The sequence below is a fragment of the Anomalospiza imberbis genome, chromosome 8, assembly GCF_031753505.1.
Source record: "Anomalospiza imberbis isolate Cuckoo-Finch-1a 21T00152 chromosome 8, ASM3175350v1, whole genome shotgun sequence".
NCBI classification, from domain to species: Eukaryota; Metazoa; Chordata; class Aves; order Passeriformes; family Viduidae; genus Anomalospiza; species Anomalospiza imberbis.
The window spans coordinates 6,523,253-6,542,446 of NC_089688.1; the positions used below are offsets into that span (position 1 = coordinate 6,523,253).

The 19,194-nt window shown below is 41.1% G+C and overlaps 1 protein-coding gene across 3 annotated transcripts in view; it reads left to right on the plus strand.

Annotated features, from left to right (window-relative positions):
- The window catches only part of ANK3 (ankyrin 3), a 341,257-nt gene that overhangs the window by 53,840 nt on the left and 268,223 nt on the right, over positions 1–19,194 (plus strand). The window contains exon 1 of one of the 3 annotated variants that reach the window (XM_068197118.1): positions 1,137–2,036. The exons of the other annotated variants lie outside the window; for them this stretch is intronic. Within the exon in view, the coding sequence (XP_068053219.1) occupies positions 1,974–2,036 (63 nt within the window). The 5' untranslated portion in view covers positions 1,137–1,973. Of the gene's footprint in view, positions 1–1,136; positions 2,037–19,194 lie in introns of those variants that run through there. 3 annotated transcript variants of the gene reach the window in all.

The following is a 19,194-nucleotide window of genomic DNA, read 5'->3' on the forward strand; positions in this document are numbered from 1 at the left end:
TTTGTACCAAAATATTGTCTGTAAGTGTGAATTTCATTGTATGTCAGTGACTTAAATGAAGATTCAAGGTTAATTCTGGGCAGTGTTTATTTAAACACTGCACTGTGTGAGGTGCTGTTCCTCAGAACACCAGCCTTGCCAGGCTGATGTGGGGAATTAAGTCCCCGGTTTGGAGCCCCAGGGTCAGGTGATGCCAGTTTATTCCAGCCCCTGGAGACGGCGAGCACAAGGACTTGTTGCCAGCACACAGAAAACAGCTTTCATCTGATGGTACTCTTGTGGTGGCTCCCTGAAATTCATTTGTAGGGAATGATCCAAGGAGAAAGCTTTCAGGCAAATAGCATTATGAATCAGTGCATTACATCTTCTTCTTTTCTTAGTCTGTGGTACGCGTGTTGTTTGTCGTGAGTGAAATGCTGCTGAAAGGAGGGTGAAGGGCGAGAAGATCTGAAAGAGGCAAGGCAGGAGGATCCTGATATGAACCTCAACCACCCCCAAAATGCATGTATTAATTGGGCATTGCCTGTTTAAGGAAAACCTCAACATGCAAACAAACAGAAAGTCAAATATCACCCCCACCCTGTAACCCCCCAGCAAAATAACAACACAGCAAACCCTCTCATTGTCACTCTGTCAACAGCCTCTGATGTGACTGATTTCACCTCGGAAATGGGCAAACTAGCATTTTGCTACCTCAAGTCTGCCGTAGAGCACAGAGGATGGGGCTGTTGCAGGATGTCTGATACCTGTTCCACCCTCTCACCTTCCCTGGAGGGGATCCTAAGGGGCGATGTAGGAATGTGTGGCTGTGCCTAAAGACGTGCACAGCCTGAAATGTGGTAATGACGCCACTCAGACGTGTTGGATGGCTGCTGTCATGGCTGTTGGTAACCTGTGGGTTGTGTGTAATATGTGTGTAATACAGAGGGGAGAGAATTACTGCTCTGTAGTCTCTGGCCTCTCCTGATTTATTTATTTTTATTTTTTTCCATGAGTCTTGTAGAGAAGTAGCCAAAGCATTCAGCGGAGTAGGTGGCAGCATGTGGAAACATGATCTGTGACTTGCCCGTCGTGCACATACATGAGGCACGTAACACTTGTGTGAGAGCTGCCTTTGCAGGGACCCTGCAAATCCTGTCATAGGAACAGGCGAACAAGGGAGGAGCAAGCTCGCACAGGCAGGAATAGTTGTAAATGTGTGTTTTGCTGAAATGCTGTTGCTGCTTTTACGAGATGAATAATTAATATTGCGAAGCTTATTGTTCAGAGTGGCAATTTTCAGGTCCTTTGGACGGGGATATAGAGCTGTTGGAAGCGTAAACCTCTCATCTAGCAATTTCTTCAGCAGCGTGTTGTGCCTTTTATTGTTTGAATCTGCCTGGGAGTGGCTTTAAGATCCAGTAACCTGATCTTTTATCACTCTTGGAGGCTTCCTTTTCTGGTATGCCCTGATGCATTCAACACATGTCGGTATTGTACGCGACCGGCAATCCGAGCGATTCGGGCTCGCTGTCCGTGTCTGCGAGAAGCGGCGAATCATCCTCTGGCGAGCCCTTGTGAGACCTGCCGGCGTCTGCAGCTAATTGCTGCCTGCCTCATCAGCTCCGTTCGCTCCCGAGCCTGGCAGCGCTCTGCTTGACCAGGCGGCGAAACGTGCACCAGATCTTACCTCGGGAGTAAAGACTGGTCAAGGAAGAGAGAGGAAAACGCCTTTGCTGTTCTTCAGAGGGATCGGACTGGTGTGAGAGCAGCCCGTTTCTCACCGGGAAAGCGGAGCGCGGCTATGAGCGATTCCCGGCGGAGCAGGAGCAGCGCAGGCTGCCTTTAGAAGCAGTTATTCTGTTACTTGCCTGAGAAGCGTCAGCAGATGGACTTTGGTTTCAGTGCTGTGAATACTTGAGTGGCTTGCATGTTGGAATACAAGCAGTGATCTCTTTTATTCCCCTTCCCCTGTACATTTACCTGCTGAAAAAATGAGTGAGGAAGCAAAGGAGAAAAATGCTAAACCAGCTCACAGGAAAAAGAAAGGAAAAAAGGTAACTCCCTGTACAGACAGGCTGCTGTAATTGTGTTTTTGACTCGTTTTGTGTTCGACCTATTTGCTTCTGGGTGTGGAGTGGCTTTGGTTTGATGATTTGTTTTGAATAAGGATGGTGGTAGAATCAGGATGGTTCTGTTTATGCTAGATGCTGATGGGTGTGTTCTTTGCCGGAATCAGTATTACCATTGCAACTCAGTTGTTTTGCATTATTTTAGTATTCCTGGCTTTAAATATATGTTAGTTGCAGAATTTCAATGTGATTATAGTTTTCATAGTGTATTCCAAACACAGGATTACAAATAAACAGGTATCTGAATGAAGCCTTTTTCAAAGGAGAGACTGATAATCAACATGTGCTTATGTAAATGAATATTCTGGACATGGCTAAGACAAACAAGTTTACAATAAGCATTAATCTTATGAAAGCTATATTTTTTGCTGTGTGTCACTTTGATCAGTTTTATACATTTTTGGGGCTCGAAAATATTGTGGTCAATTAAATTCTGGAATAAAATTCCAGTTTCAGTGAGACTGATTTCTCTTATGGCGTAAGCCTTTTGCCTGAAACTGTGCTTAAAAGACAAATTTGATTATTGCCTTCTGTGTTGCAGTTTTTTGCTTTCCTGATATCCATGTAATTTCTACCTCCCACTTGGAAATGGATGATTTTCATGTGTTTATACTCAAAAAACAGATTGCTAAATCTAGGAAGTACACTTCTTCAGCTTTTTCTAACTTGTTTTAAATATTAACTTGGTATCTTAATTTATAATGCGAATTCCCTTGACTGCTGTAGAAAAAGACATCTGAAAGGTTTATTATTGCTGCAGAGAATATATTCAGACTCCCACCCTTTATTTTCTGAGCATGTGTTTGCCTTCTACCATGTGAAAGTGTATGACAAACTCATAGTTAATCCATTTCCTTGGTGAAGGATTCAGTACAGATTGTTGAAAAAGCAAATTAAACCATATTGGCCCTTCTATTCTCCCAGAATTGCAAAGAGCAGCTTTGGAAGGAGGCATGGAAAGATATAATTGAAATCACTTTTAATGGTAAATTAGGATACCTTCCTGACATGTTTCTGTCAGGGATGATAGGTTGCCTCTGGATTAGGAGATACATTTGCACGTACATTCTGGGGTAGTTTTGAAATTTTGACTGTTACTATTTTACCATATTGTAGAAATACTTTTTATGGTGTCCAACAATGTAGGTGTTGTTTAATAGCACACACTATTTTCCATGGCTGAAGCTCCTACAGATGATCCGTATATTCTAGAGGACCAACCCAACTGCCAACAAGGTAGAGCAGCCCAGGGGATTTAGGATTAAACAAACTTTGGAGTCTGACCTGCTATTCCAGCAATGGCTGGGCACAGCCTGCTTGTGCTGTCACCTAGAAAAGGTGATGTTTCTGTGGGCACAGCTGCCCTGCCCAAATCCCCCCTCTGGTGACTGGAACGGTGTCATTGGTCTCTGGGGGGAGGCTGGAGGAAACAAGGGGACACATTTACATTTGTGAGCTCCTGCTGTGAGCCAAGGACACAGCCCCAGCTCCCCATGTCTTGTGAGGTGATGGCAAAGGCTCCCCTTGGTGCCTCGAGCCTTCGGCGCACGAGCTGCAGCCAGCACCAGGGTGTGACTGCAGACCTTTGCCTTTCAGCATGGAGTGGCTGCAGCTTCTCAAACCTGCAGCAAGTCATGTTCCCCTCCTCAGTTTGGTTTTTCCTTCGTGCAGTTGGAATCCTGGAGGCAGCTGCCATGTGCTGTGTTGGGCTGGAAGCACGTCTCTCGTGACTAGTTGCACATTAAGGCTGCTTCCATGTCAGTGTTAGACATGGGCTTGACCCAGGTTGGCCTGATGGGAAGGGAACTACTCTATTTTAAACAGGCAGCAGTCATTTTTCTGGTCTTGGCAGAAATTTGCCCTTCTTTTCATAGTGTGTTTGGGGGAAGGTTTTAAATTTATTGTTTTGTTTCAGAAGATGAATCCCTGAATGGTCAGTGAAGGTGTACTTGAAGAGCATTACTGAGCTAACCAAGAGGAGTTAGATTAACAAATGGTATTTGGCTGTGAACTCCTGAGCCAGGTGAAAACTTAACTGGGTCTGTGGTTCCAGAGAGTTATGCCACCTGTCCATCCTAAAGAAGGTATCCTGAAATGGGTATTTCCTGCCTTCCTGTTCTCTTTAGATACTTCCTTTCCTGACAGCTGTGCTTTCTCCATGTTTAGCCTTTCCCTTGCCTTCTGTCTCATTTATCTCTAGAGTTGAGTGGTGGCAAGTCTTCCTTCTGCTCTTTGACTGCCGTTCATATCCCATTGCCTCTTCATCCGCTCTTGGTTTTCCTGTTCTTACACAATTTCTGAAATAAATATGCAGGAGGGGCAGCAAGGAAAAGGTCACACTATTTGCTATAGGGAAAACGCAATCAGCAGTGTGTGTTCAGATCTTCCAGAGTTATATGATTAGGTTGTACCTCAAAAATTAGCCTTCACCTGGCAAACAGGGTCTCACTTCTGAGCATAAAGACATGCAGTAGCTCTGCATTTAGAACAGATTGGCCAAAGGAATAGATTTTCAGCAAGTATGCTGAAAATAAAGCATGGTGGGGAGGATAAAGATAAGAAACCACCCAGGAGGTGTCACTGAGATTTGTTATGAAGGATGGACAATTTAGATGAAAGCAGAGCAGTACTTTGTTTTAGCACTGTGGTATTCAGTGGGGATACAGCTTTCAAAGGATGATGAAAGTATCACATCAATATTTATTGCTGAGGCTACACTGGACAGGATTAGCTCTGATGGAATAAGAAGCCTAATTAGTTTCTCTGCTTCATCCTTCAGGGTTCCTCCCTACCAGCAGCCTGTGCCTCTTGTGCCTGAGCTTCAGTTGTCCTGCAATTTCCAGCCACACTTTTACAGTGTCAGTGTTTTGAAACGGCCAAGTTGAATCCCAAGGCGTTATGGAGGGGCTTTATCCTGTATGTTTGTGTCATCACTTTCCAGTAAATTTTAGAATCTCAGTTATAGGAGAGCACCGAACTCAGCTGTCATTAGAGATGTAAGATATGCTTTGCTTTTTAACAAAAGAGTATTCTTTCTTCTTCCCCTTCTAACTGCAAGGATGAAATTAGCCATGAAAATTCCTTGGTCCTCTGAAGCTTTAAAAGATAATCAGAAGTGCATGAATTAAAAAAAAATTAGACTAGCTCAAACTTCTGTAGTAATTTTTTTTCCCACTTCATTTCATGGTTATTTGCTGGGCATTAGTCACTTCTGATAGTGGGAAATTTCACATTAAATTTCACATTGAACTCTCATACAAGAAGCTTTGCTGAAAATGCATATTTTTTGTTTTGAGGAATCTTTTGTTTCCCCTTCTTCCTCTGCCTCCTCCAGGATCTTTAGAAAACCTGCACAATTACTGTTGCTGATGTCTCTCAATGTATGTATTGCGTAAATCAGTGATGGAAACTCCTAAGAGAAATGTGTAAATAGAGTTTCTTAAAAGTACAGGAGAGAGCTCATGCTGACCTCTTAAGGTCATTCTAATCTGTTTATTAATTCACCTGTCTGCCTTGCTTAGTTGATCACTGTAGCATGATTTCAGCATTGTGTTCCATTGCTTTCTATCAAAAATGAATGCCTTGTGCAGGGAAGAGCCAGCTGCTTATGCAGCAGGTGAAAAATCAGTGTTTGGGGTCAGGCTGCTTAGGGCAGCCAGCATTGTTTTTTGGACTAATAGGCAGTTTAGCTCAATCCACTTTTCTTGAGCCAAGACCCTGGGCTCACTGCACTGGGAACACACTTTGCAATCTCTGCCAGGGACATTTGCTCTCTCGTAGCTCCAAGGTTTGACTCAGCAGCATTAGTGGCAGTCTCCAGAGGGGACTCTTCCGTTGTGGCACACTGCTGAAAGTCTGGTCAGCAGTGTGTCTTTGGATGAGAAATTTCAAGGGGCAGAAATTTCAATATGTATAGGGACAGGTGCTGAGAGATCAGAGGCTCCTGGGTGTGATGAGCTATTCCCCACTGCATGATCAGTGGAAGAAGAGCTGTCCATGACTCTGGTGGAGCTGGAGCAGGTTCCTTACAAGCAAAGCCTGTCTCTCCTGAAAGAACATCACTGATTTCAGTGGAGCCAATACCAGGGTCTGAGCTCTTGGCATTTCATAATTTTGTGGTCAAATGATTCCTCTCTGTGTGTATGGTGGCAGTGGATCCTCTGGTGCTCATAATTCAGCACCTGTGGACACCAGCTTTTGTCATGACAAGATGAGCAGTCATGTTCTGTTTCTGAGATTTGTGGTGGTGTTGCACTTCTTTCAAAGCTGTCTTTTACCACCAGATTTGCTAATGTGGTTGCTTCAGTTCCCATGCACGTTATTGTTGTTGGGGGAGAGCATTCGCTGCTGTTTGCTCCCACCGGAGAAGAGGTCATTGCTAATGGTAAAGCAAATGCTCATGGTAGACTTTTCTGAATAGTTTTTAATTTATAGCTTTTAATTTATTCATAAAATTAAGTTATTGCATGGAGTGTAAATTGATTTCTAAATTTGGGTTGTTCCTGACAAGCTGAGAAATGAAAATCTGCTTAGATTTGTGAAACAAAATGCAATTAGGCTCTATAAGGAAACCATATCTATTCTTGTCTCAGTAAATAAAGTTTATACTATGTTGTTAATTTCAAGTTTCTGTGAATGAGAAATGGTTCTTATAGATTTAATTTTAATTATATGGTGATAGTCTTAATTCTTAGTATGTCAATACTTCCTATGCTGAAAATTGAATTTGGTGCATGATAAATAGGTTTGGGTTGGCCTTGCCTGCAAATTTCTACTTGTTCAGCTTTAACATCCATTTTATTGATGTTATAGATTTTTAACCTCATGTTTTCAGCAGATATATTAAAGAGGAAACAAAGCACAAAGATCCCCTGGAACTTCTGGAAGATACTCCTCATTTGCATATCCAAATACTAAATGCCCAGGAACAGTGGAATGGAGTAATTTTCAATCATTATGACTGTTCTTAAACCTAATTGTTTTCTGAAACTTAAGGCTTTAAAACAGTTTCCCCTTGATTCAAACACATTTACATTTTCTTGCCATCTCAGTTTTCTGAACTGACACTGAAAGATTAAAATGTATTGATTCCTGTCACTCTGACTGGAATCACTTTTGTACATGGTAATACCTTTGTCTTTTATCATATTGGAACAAAAGAAAGCATATGTAATGGAAAGGTACAAATCTTACTGTTTTGAAAGCACCCGTTTCGAATGTCCCTTTTCCCTGGAGAAAATACTCTAATTGACATTATCCAACTTTGGTAGGATTAGTCAGCAGCTCCTGGCCCCTGGGCATATATGGTTCAGAAATTGTAGGGAGAGGTTGTTACAGTCTATATGAAATGGAATAGCATGGTCTGTTATGTTACTCATGTTTTTAACATAATTCACTCTGGATAAGTGGCACAACTTGTAACTTGAGTGACAGTCCTTCCATCTTGCTGCTCAATTACCATGCCTGCTGAAAAAACAATGGTTTTGTTAACATTCTTTTTTTTAACAGAGGAATCTTGCAGTTTGCGAGAGAACATGAAACCCGAGTTAGATTACTGGATCATGTGACACAAGTTCATCCTACAGTCTTGAACTTTTCCCAGAAAATTCATGTATGAATAGTTCTTGTCTTTCTGATGGATAGGTCTAAGAACTTGAAGCATAACTGTGGAAAAGTGCTTCAATTGTTTTCTTTTTTTCTCTCCTCTTCACCAAATTCTGCCTCTCTTGTGGCAATCTCCCCCTTGTTTCAGTGAGCCACGTTTCCAGCTGCTGTAGGACTACTCACTTCCCCATGCTGCCTTCTTCCTAAGGAATGTCTTCTCCCTTTTTGTTTTTAAATTTCTCTTTCAGCATCTCCTCATTGGGTTTCTGAGCTATTCCTTCCCTTGAATGACCCTGTCAGTGCATGTCCTCCATCAGGAAGTTGATGGCCTTGAATCCAGGTGTGGGTTGAACCTTCTGTTGTCTCTGCAATTCCCTCATGTTGCACTGCCCTTTATAGTGGTTTTCCCTCTCCAGAATGGAGCCTGTGTGTTTTCACACCTTCTGTCACCCACAGGACTGAGGCCCCTGGGCAGTGCATTTCCCTGGTGGTGCTTGCTGGGTGCAGGATGGCAGAGCTGGAGTGCAGTGGGAAGTGTTCCAGCGTGACTTGGGTCATTGCTGGAGGACTTCCAGTGTCTCCTACTCCATAAGCTGGGCACTTATTGTCCAGGCCAGGTTGTCTCCTTTGCAGTAAATTGTTTTAAGTACAATTAGGTTACAATTATATTTGATTACAGAAAGTGGGTTTGGGCTGCAAGAGGCACAGTGGATCAGCTCCAGTTTCATCCTGCAGCTCTGCAGTCATCAGTGTGGCAGGGACCAATATGAAAGTTTTTGTAACAGTCTTTATTAAACCCCTCTGTAAACTTAAAATTATTTTGGGTCATATGGAGACCTCTCCTTAGAACCTGAATGGTCTCTGTTCTGTCTCCTTTTTCCAAACCCTATGACTGATGCAGCCACAGAATTCAGTAGGTCTCAGTGATAGTGCCTAGGTAGGTCTGGTAGGTGTTGAAGTGCTTATCACAGTTATGTAATGGTTGTCACTTAAGCTAAAAATACTTTGATCAATCTGTCAATCACAGATTGAGAAAACTAACTACATCTGGGCATCCCCCTTTGAATTGCTAACAAGAGCCCGTATATCTGCATAACCCTGACTGAGCATGGGCTTGTTCCTCAGCCTCCTCACCTCATTTCCAGCTTGTGGAGGTGGTGTTGGAACCTGCAGCTTTCCTTCACCTCTGGCTGACTCCAGGTAGAGTAGGGGATGGTGCTGTGCTGAGTTCTAGGGTGTAGAGAGCCAACACCCTGCTAGGAGGGAACTACTATCCCCTCCTTCTGCTGAAAATAGCAAGGTAGCTTAGCAAGGAAGAGGTAATTGCAGAAGTAGGCAATTAAAGAGTTTAAGCTGAAAAAGTAGATGCTGCTGAGGCTCTCTGTTAACTTCACATGCTGAAAACAGAGCACTGTTCCTGGCAGTTGGATCTTTCCCTTGTCAGAAAAGTTCACCTTCAGGATTTAAATCCTAATGCTATATAAAAACATTTTATTAAATTGGTGTGAGGTCCTTATTTCAAGTGATCAAGCTTTTTGGTATCTGATCAAGCCAATAATGTAATGAATTCTCATTGATCACTCTTCTAAAGACCTCAGACTTGAAGTTTGGAGTATGCATAATAGTGAGGTATTTTTACAGAAACAAAAATTGCCACAATGGCTCCCAGTTATTTTGTAACTTGCTAATGGAGGTGCAGGTTGTTGCATCCCATTGGCTGCCAGGTGCTGGCTCAGTTAGTTGGAAGTATTTGCTGGATAAATGGCAACAGGCATGAACTTTCCTATCCTTTCTTTCCCAAACCAGCATGGGGCAAACTTAGCGTTTTTCTCTTAGTATGAGGAATTAATTGGCTAGGTAGGGTAAAACTACACATGTATTTTTTATTTAGCATTTCTTTGTAATGTAAGACACCCCATGTCTTACTATGCCTAAATTAAATGCATAGCTAAGCATATTTAGGACACTTAAGGTGTTACCATCAGAGACTTATTTCAGGTTTGTTCTCACAAGAGATTGTGTATGCTGAGAATTCTCTATGGTGCATTAGGAATTTCTGAATGTAAACAAGGATTGATTTGTCTGAATAATTTTTTTAAAGCATCTTGCATTGAGAAAGGGAATAATAGAAAGAAATGTAGTGCTTCATATTCACCATTAAATCTGTTTCATGGCTTTGTTTAAAACTGCTGTTTGATGGGAATAATGCTTTTTTGGGTAATAATGGCTTTATAACCATTATGTATTACTAAGGTGTGTGTGGCCTTCTTCTAGTTTGGTCTAACTTAATATTTGTGTCAAACAGATCACTGCTAGCGGTGTTCTTCCTGGTTTTGGGTGTGTCATTCATGGAATAATCTGTAGTGAACAATTTAATCAATTTTGATCTCAAATGATATGAAACCCAAAAGGTAAAAAGGACACCAACAGTACAGTTTGGCTGTACTACCTGGTGTTTGTGCCATGTCCCCTAATGGTGGTTTTAAGTCACTCCTTACTCAAGGAGTGGCTGATGCTTTTTTTAACCAAGGTCCCATCAGTAATTTCTGTCAGTCAGTTTCTGAACTAGAAAGTAAGAATCTTTCTGAAAAGCTCTTGAACGTGTTGATAAGATCCTTTTAATCTGAGTGATTCTAGTGTGCTTGAGAGTTGCTAATTGTCTTGGAATTTGTGTCAGAGGGGTGAATTGGAGAATCTGGGAAATGAGGGAAATGATGGAGGAAGTGGAAGCAGAAGGTCCATCCGTGGTGACATTTCCTTGGGCAGCAGCAAGGAGAGGACACTCACCCTCTTGTGCTCATTTCCAGCCTTTTCCTTTGGCTGGGTGGTGCAGGTCTTGCAGCCTGTGAGAATGAACAGTGTTTGCTAAAGCATTCCAAACCAGGAGGTGCTGTATGTGATGAGAATGAATTTCACCCTGGTGGAGATGACCCTCTCCAGGTAAAATCTCGGGGAGGAGTGAGGGATGTGAATGCAGAGGCCTCAGGCAGAGTGCTTGGGATGCACAGGTACTCGCCTCAGATGGGGCTAATGCTGTGCAGCTGATGCAGAGGGCTCTTCCCCTTTCCTCTGCTACCCTAAACAGACCTGTAATTTCATTTACTTAATTACTGTTGTGTGTGTTTGCTTGGGAGGCAGCATCACTACTAATTAGTAATTAATATTTGCAGTGGAATGCCAGGGTGGCGTTATCACAGGGGAAAGCCTTAGCAAATGGAGTGATGTTACTTGGAACAGCTTTCCAGCTGAAAATTTGTTATCAAAGATGGTCTGTGTAATTCTGGCACGTGGTTCTACTCACATTCTATTGACTCTGAAGGGCACATCCCAGAGAGGGGTTTTATTTAGTAGTCCTTTTATTTTAGTAAACCGAAATATGGGGATGTCAGCCCACCCTAAACCATGGTGAGATTTAGCTATTTCAGTCATTCAGGCACCACAGATTTAAGCCTGTTTGGTACAGAGTGGTTTCTCAATCACTTTTCTTGTCTAAATTCAGTTTTCAAACAAGTTTAATTTAGAGCATTTCTTGCTCTTCATGTGTGTTCATTGCATAAATCCTGTACAGCTTCTTCAAAAGAAGAAATGAACTAATGAGTACAAGTGACCATGGAAGCAGGTAACCTCTTTGCTTTTGTTACTACCTATCCTGCACTGTGTTTCTTGTTAGAGCTCCTTCCATACCACTTACATGCAAAGTCCTGGCATTCCCTGCCACTTGGTAAGGAACAATTTTCTGTCATTAGGAACATCAGCTGAAATAGTTTTGGAAGGCAAAAATAAGAAAAAGTATTATTTAGGCAGGTGAAATAAGTAAATAGCTTTGCTTTTGTAGCCAGGAGAGTCATTCTGTCATTCATCTTTCAGTCCCAGCTGAAAATGAAGCTATATATTATTTTAGAATGGATCCCTGGAGCATAAAGAGATATTGTTGACTTTTTTTTAAAGAAAGAATTATTGTGAACATAAGTGTAATGATAGTTTTAAGTAACAGAAACCAGGCAGGTAATGTGTATAGCAAGGAAGATAGGGATCTGAATCAAAGTACAGCTTGAGTTAGGTGATTCAGGACTGCTTACTTTACATGAGAATAAAAGGTATTTCAAGGGTGGTACTCACAATATTGTAATCACCTACTAGTAAGCTATTTGAGAGAAAAGGTTTCCAAGTAGATATAGCAATCTTGTGTTAAATATGGTTTATAGAGTTTTCACAGTTCTGCTCTTTAAGCAGATTTCAGCAGCCACCTCTTTTTTTAAATATACATTATGATATAAATATTCTAAAAATATTAAAATTATAAGGAGTTTTAAAAATATGTAAGAATTTTGTTATGGAGCCCCATAACTGACTAATGCACTATATTTAGCAACTAAGTAACTTAATAAATGAAAGTATTTGAAGATCAACTGCTGGCAGTTAAAATAAAACCAAAGAGGATGTCTGTACATCCACAGGTATAGATGAAACTGTCAGGAATATTGAAATGTTGTATTTGCAGTAAGGGCTGTCAGTGATTTGTCTGAAAGCTGAACTTTGGAAAGTGAAATAGTGGCCTGAAACATTCCAATTCATGATGCTATTAAAGAGAATTTGAAGAGAAAATCCAAGGCTGATTTTCAGAGTAACTCTCAAACAGGAGAATAACTTCTTTTATTGAATTTAGGAGTATAGTTATGCTTGAGAACTTCAGCATTTTTTTTTTTAAATCCAGCCCTCAGATGTACCAGTTCGAGCAGCCACATAAGTAGTGGTGTGCCAAGATTTGTGCTGAGCCTGGTAACATTACCACATTACTTGGCAACTTAGTATTGTAAAAAATAAAAATCAAGTGAAATATCTGGAAACAGTAAAAATCTTTCAGGAGAGAGATTAGAAATTTTCTTTAAAAGGTTCCCAAGCCCCCAGAATAGGAGCCCAGGGGTGCTGTGTGAAGACTGTGGAGCAGCCCCAGCTGTGCATTATATGCAGGATGCAGGCTCGTTCTGCATTGCCCTCTAGCGTTGCCTTTAAAACAGAAACCAAAAGAACCCAAAAACCCCCAAATGCAACAAAACTGCAAAGTTATTTGCTTCCACCTTAGTATTTTCTCTTGCTGCACCAAACCTCTTATTCTTGATGCGGTGTCTGTTATGTAATGAGTTCGACTGTGTGCTTCTGTTCCCTTTTTACTTGGATGTAAAGTAGGTGTCCACGACTACAAATATTCTACTTATCCTTTCCAGGTATCTTTGTTATAGCCATGGCTTGACTTCCTAATACAGGGATTTCCTGTCTCTCTCTGTGCCTTCTCCTTTCCTTTGTAATACACACACACACACACACACACGCATTTAGCCGAGAATGGTGTCCTACCTACTCCTTGTCATGTCTCAGGCTTTTCATTTATGAAAATCTATAGCTGTGTTAAATGAAAAGATGCCTTTACAATGGAATATTTCACTCTGAGCTGTACAGCCAGCCTTTGATTTCTGTATTCACTCATAATTCTGCTTTTAGGTGTTGGGTGCAATAAGATCTTGAAAACAAAATGAAGATGTGGCCACTCATCACTTTGTTTTTCACTTCTCTACACATACATATGTATTTTTAAGGAAGCTCCATTGTCATTAGGGTCAGCAGAGCTGACCCTAATGTCAAATTAAATGCAAAGCAGGCAGGGCCAGTTTGAAGGGGTCAGTCAGCAGCCCTTTGCAATGACCTTGAGAGGAAGAGAGCTCCTGTGGGCTGCAGCATCCAACTGTTCCCTGTACTAGAAACTCTGAGTGAGAAGTAGCACAGACTCTGCCTAATTTCTGGAGTGGGTGTTTTTATCATCAGATTGCAGAGCCTGGTATTTACACCTGATTGTAAACCAGGGCTAAGCATGGCTCATTTTCTGGAAATTACATTTAATGGAAGGAAGCTATCTACTTGATACTTGGTAGATTGCTTCCAGAGCATACCAGCAAACCTCAGTAGCAGTAAGAAAAAGGAGGTTAGCAATCTAGAAAAGTTTGAATATGAGGCAGGCAAGCTGTCTGCCTTTAAAGAGATGTGCTGCTCTTTTTTTGGCAGGATATGCAGTGCAGGAGGAGCGGTGCTTTCCTGACCTGTGAAGCTGCTGGCTGTGACTCCAGCTGCTGTTGAGGGCACTGTGGAAAGGGAGGAACAGGCACTAGCCAGCTCCTAGTCCTTGGGTCTTTTGAGGTCTTTGTCACTTATTAAAATAACTAAGAGCAGTTTGGTGGGATGGGGCAGATGGACAAGAGCCAGCTGTTCTCATAGTGCTCACCTCACTTTTTTGTTTTGCTTTCTCTTCTTTAGGTCTTGCACATGCTTTAAGTTCTATCATTTTTTTATAGCATACTCCAAAATAGAAGGGGAAATCTACTTGCAAAGGCTGTGGCTAAAGAATGGCCAGCATATGTCTTACAGATATTTTTACCTCAGTCATATCTTAGACACCAATAGATTTCAGATACTGCAGGATGAGTTTGCTATATTATAGTATTGTCAGAGGTTTAAAGTATATATAAAATCTATTTTCAGTAATTGTAAGATTGCTTAAAGCAAGTTTAGGAATAAATTTATGTATCACATCCTAGGTCTTTTTCTCACCTTTTAAATTTACTGTGAGCATACTGAGAAATCAAAATGACAAGGTACCATTGATCCCAATCTTAGTGGTCCTGAAATAGTGTCCTTTTCTCATCTTGTTCAAGTCTCTGTAGGGCACCCTGAAAAGACAGCAGATTTCAGCAAACAGCAGGAGTATGTTTTGTTACTAAAGTCAGTGTCACTTCTGTAGTCGTTTGAGCTTTATTTAGGGCTGTAGCCTTTTTTTACCCTTTTTTTCAGTCTTGACAGGAATACTAATTTTCATTGATCAGAGTTGATAAAAACAGGAGTTCATGCTCCTTTCTGAAACAGGAGCTAAGCAGGAACATGTCATACTTTTTGTTTGTCCACTTTTCAGAAGTCCTTGTAAGTTTGGAAACAAGAAAAAGGTTTTATATAGGGGCAAAAAATATTGTGGGGTGTTTCTACAGTCAGTCTAATGAGGAGTGCTGGAAGTATGAGGAGGAAAACCCCACAGTACTTGAACTTAGGCATTTTCCTCTTATCCGGAATGTAATCTCTTTAATTGCAAACCGACACAATAGATACACAATAGCACTTTGCCTGTGAGATTGTAAAATATAGTTCGAGGGCTTTGTCGAATTCACTTACTGTTTTGTCTTCTGATGTTTGTTACTTGTGCTTGAAGCTATTCCACAGCTGTGAGGGACAGGACTAGTTCTAAAATAGGAAACAAAATGTTAATCTGTGCAGGGCTGGACTGTAGTGCAAAATGTCAAAAAAGACTATTAACTACTGTTTAAGGTTTGGAACTCTAAAGGGATGACACTTTAGAAGTCTGGTGAAACAAGGGTATGCAATGATTTTTCTGAAGGTTACCTTAATACAATGAAGGAAAACATCCAGATCTGGGCAAAATCCAGGTCGGTGATACAGGTTGTTGAAAGTGAGCACCCAAATCTTTGTCCCTTACACCTGCCAGCACATTTCCTGCTAAAGCTCCAGAATTAGTCCAGGAGTAGTCCTGACTCGTTTTGTTTTACTCCTGTAGCAAGGATTAATAGACTTTTTGTCTAAAGCCAACATTTTCAGAAGGCAAACTAGGGGCAGAGATTAGAGAGCGCTCCAGTTCTCAAGTGTTGAGCACTCAGCAGCTTCACTGAAGAGTGGGAGTTGCTTGTCTGTTCAGCAGTTTCAAAATCAGGCTACTTGTTTGGCCCGACTTAGCCTGTGAGGTTTTTTTAAATGCATTACAGCACACTTCTGTGAATGACTATTAACAATGCTATTATGCAATTCTTTGCCATTCATAATGATAGGCATACTGCAGGGTGCATGCTGAGATAAACCCCACAAAACTAGGAACAGGTTTATAATTAGAGAGGGGGGAAGGGGAGAGAAAGTTATTTGGAACATATTTTCGCTTTGTCTTTATTTCTGAAAATGTGTGATATGTCCATCTGGAGCTAAGCAATATCTGTGCTCAGTCGGTTGGGAAGAGAATGATGGAATGTTCTGACAAATCCTCTTCTCACAGCAGCTTCTATCCCAGGAGTAGCTCTTCCCTTACTTGGTTGTAGCAGTCATACTCTCATGAACTGAATCTAGGTCTCTGTTGCAGTTAAGAGCTGGTTGTGCACAGGGTGGAGGCTGAAATAATCAGTCACAGTGTTGGCTTGATTTTTCTCTTCAGAAAATTTAGCAAATTTTTTTAAGTATTTCACCACTGTTACGTGAGGTTTTGTTAGTGTTTTACGATTCCTCTCATCACTGGGGTGTGCATTTCAGCAGAAAGGAATAGTGCCTCAGAGACCTGGATATTTAGTATATAAAGTGTGTTTTAAAAATCTACCCCAAGTATTGCATATCTGAAGTGTTCCCTCTTTATAATCATGGTGCTGAGATGAGACTGAAAGAGAAAAAATGCCAACTGGTTCTGTGGGCTAGTTAGGGGCCAAAAATGCCAAGTGGACACTTCATTTTAGGACTGTTCAGAAGTGAGAGGCTTTTTGTATTAGTTTTGCATGTTTCTCAAGTAAATAACTTCCTGATGCTGCATTAGTGACAGCTGCATATGAGTGTGTGGTTTATACTGGGGGTGATGAAGGCTGTCAGTGTTCAGGAGAGTGCAAGTTGAACTTTTAGTGCACTGTGGTCTTTACCCCAATATTTAAAGAGATGGCCCCTTGTGCTGAGTTAGTTACAGCTGTCAAAGTATAAAAGTGATGCCCTGTCAGAATGTTTGAGGAGTTTTCCATTGCTTTTGAGGCTGAGGCAGTGGTGAGGCTCTGATAGTGGAGCAGGATGGACTCTGCAGGGCAAATTGGGCCTTGTGGACATCCCCTTAAGGGCATCATATAGAGAAATCCTGATTTCTTCCTGGTCAGAATTCCTGTTTCCTTACAGCCAATGTGCAGAATAGCCATGTGAAGTGGTACCAGGCCCTCAACCCTTGTGTCTAAACTGAAGCCATGAGGAGATGAAAACAATTGTTAGAGGATTGAGACTGTCTTGAAATTTTATGTATTCTGATTAATTTTATCCTTGGAAAATGAACACCCTGGTGGGATTTTAATAACCTTTGGATTTTTTCATTAATTTAATTCATGGCAGAATTAATCATATTTTGATTTATATTGTACACTGCTTGGATTTAGTCACTAATGCAGAAATTGAAGTGGTCCAAAAAAGAAATGTCATCTTACTCAATATCGTTATACATTTCTTCTAAGATCAGGTTTCCATATAATGGTAGTATGATGCAAATAAACACATCATTCTTAGTCCTTTATCAAATAATTCAATGGAAAAATTAGTCTTTATTCCTAACCAGGAACACATCTAGCATATTACACCCTCAAGAATAAAAGAAATCCTGAGCTGTTATTCTGTGATTCAGCAGGGTGTATAGGCAATCTGTCCTTGTTTTGTGTTCTTGGAAAAAGAAAAAAGTCAAAATCAAGCATAATAACCCCCCCCCCCAAAAAAAAAACTCAGAACAAGGATTGGATAGAGTAGGCACCTGGATTTCAAACTTTGCTTCAGGAGGATGTTGTTCATGGAAATCGTGGGATTGTGAGGAAAGTATAGAAGGACAGAGTCTTTCTCTGCATCTGATTGCATTGTAACCTGTACGAAAGCATTACCAAATCCAAACCTCAGGCAGCTGCTGTACTCCCATTGCAGAAAGGTGACTACCATTCCAGCAGGGAAATGAATGCAACATCCACAGTTCACAGAATGAGCTTTTAAACTATTATTGTCTATAACAGCTTTATATTTGTGCCACTGAGGTAAAAATAAAATATGCTTTTGGTAATATGTATGACGTGTAACTTAAAGTACAGCATTTTGTGTTCTCTCTTCCAGCTTCAGTGTTTGTTAGTATTTGAGGCTTTTGCAGTTTTGGGGGGTTTGAGTTTTTGTGGGACCTTCACACTTCACCTAAATTGAACAGAAGTTGTTACAAGTCTGTCCTTGCAAAAAATCAACTTTGAGAAGAATGTTGTCAGTGATTTGGGGCGGGAACAGAAGGGAAGGGCAAAAAAGGAGATTTGGGGCATCTGCCTTGAAAGTGGGTTATCGTCTATACCAGACAAGTTGTTGTTTTCTGTCATCTATATTTATTGCAGTGAAAAGTGGATACATGCTGCTTCCAAGCCCAAATTTGCCATTCACTTCCTTTGTACTCGTTCTGAATGGGTATAAACTGTGACCAAATCTACCAGGCACACAAGGGTTGGCATGTCAGTCCTGGTGTTTGCTGCCCTGATGATGGGGCTATCAGGAAACAAGTACTCATAAAAGCAGAGGCAAGGTCCTGAGAGGGTACAGCATTTCAAGGCAAGCCATAATTGTTTGTAAAGTAAAAAATCTAGAAATTAAAATATGCTTGGGGGGGTTCTTAATCACTGTAATTTTACTTTCATTGCCTTTTTATAGTTGTGTTCAGTGGAAATTAGCAGGGGCAATAAAACTCTTTACAACGATTTTGCTGCAGTATTTATGTACCTTCATATCTGAATTGTCCATTGAAGTTAAAAGCAGAAATTCAGCCATGAATAGAGAACAGCTGCTGAGAAATCTGTGGAGTTTCCCTTGCAGCTTTTTGGTTCTCTAACCTCCCAGAAAATAGTAGCTTGCTTATAGCCAGGACCTCTTATGACTTGTAAACATGATATGAGGGTGCATAACAACAGTGCATTTACACTCAGCTGGTGGCTCATCCGGTGAGGATTTACATTTTTGACTGATCTCCAGCACTTCCGTTGCCTCCTGTGGACAGGGGTGTGCATCCGAGGCACTGCAGGCTCCAGTCAGAGGTGGTAACCAAAGTGCACAGCTCGGTTGCTCTTTCCAGGTGTTACATTTTTAGTATATTCCAATGGTTTGTTGGATTCCTAAGTAGTGCTTAGTGAGTTATGGCAGTTCTGGGGAATTATGTGAGTCATGTATTTGCACGTCCGTGTTTAGAATTGCTGTATATTCATTCTGTCTCCGAAGAGTTCTTCATAACTTTTCTTAAATGGCTACTTAGCTAAGCCCCAGGTGGCTTTTAATTTAAAGTATTTTGTAACCCTAAGAGGAATTTAAGGACAGGAATCCATTTTGGTTGACTATGACAGCTTTGTGTTGATTATTGCTAGAAAATGTATGTGTCTCCTCCCTGCTGAACAAATGATTGGCACTTCACTAATTTTAAGTAATTCAAATAATTACACCAAGCAAATCTATTCAGTAGAGTGATCCATTGCCAGGATAAGCATTAGCACTAATGGCTATCTCAGCAAAATCTTGTGTGGCAAGCAGCACAAAATGGCAGTGCTGGCAGCCTTTTTTGTGATGAATTACGTTGTGAGAAATGAGGTCTGCGTGCTCATGGAGAGGCAAGAAAGGTACATTCTATTTCAGCTGAATT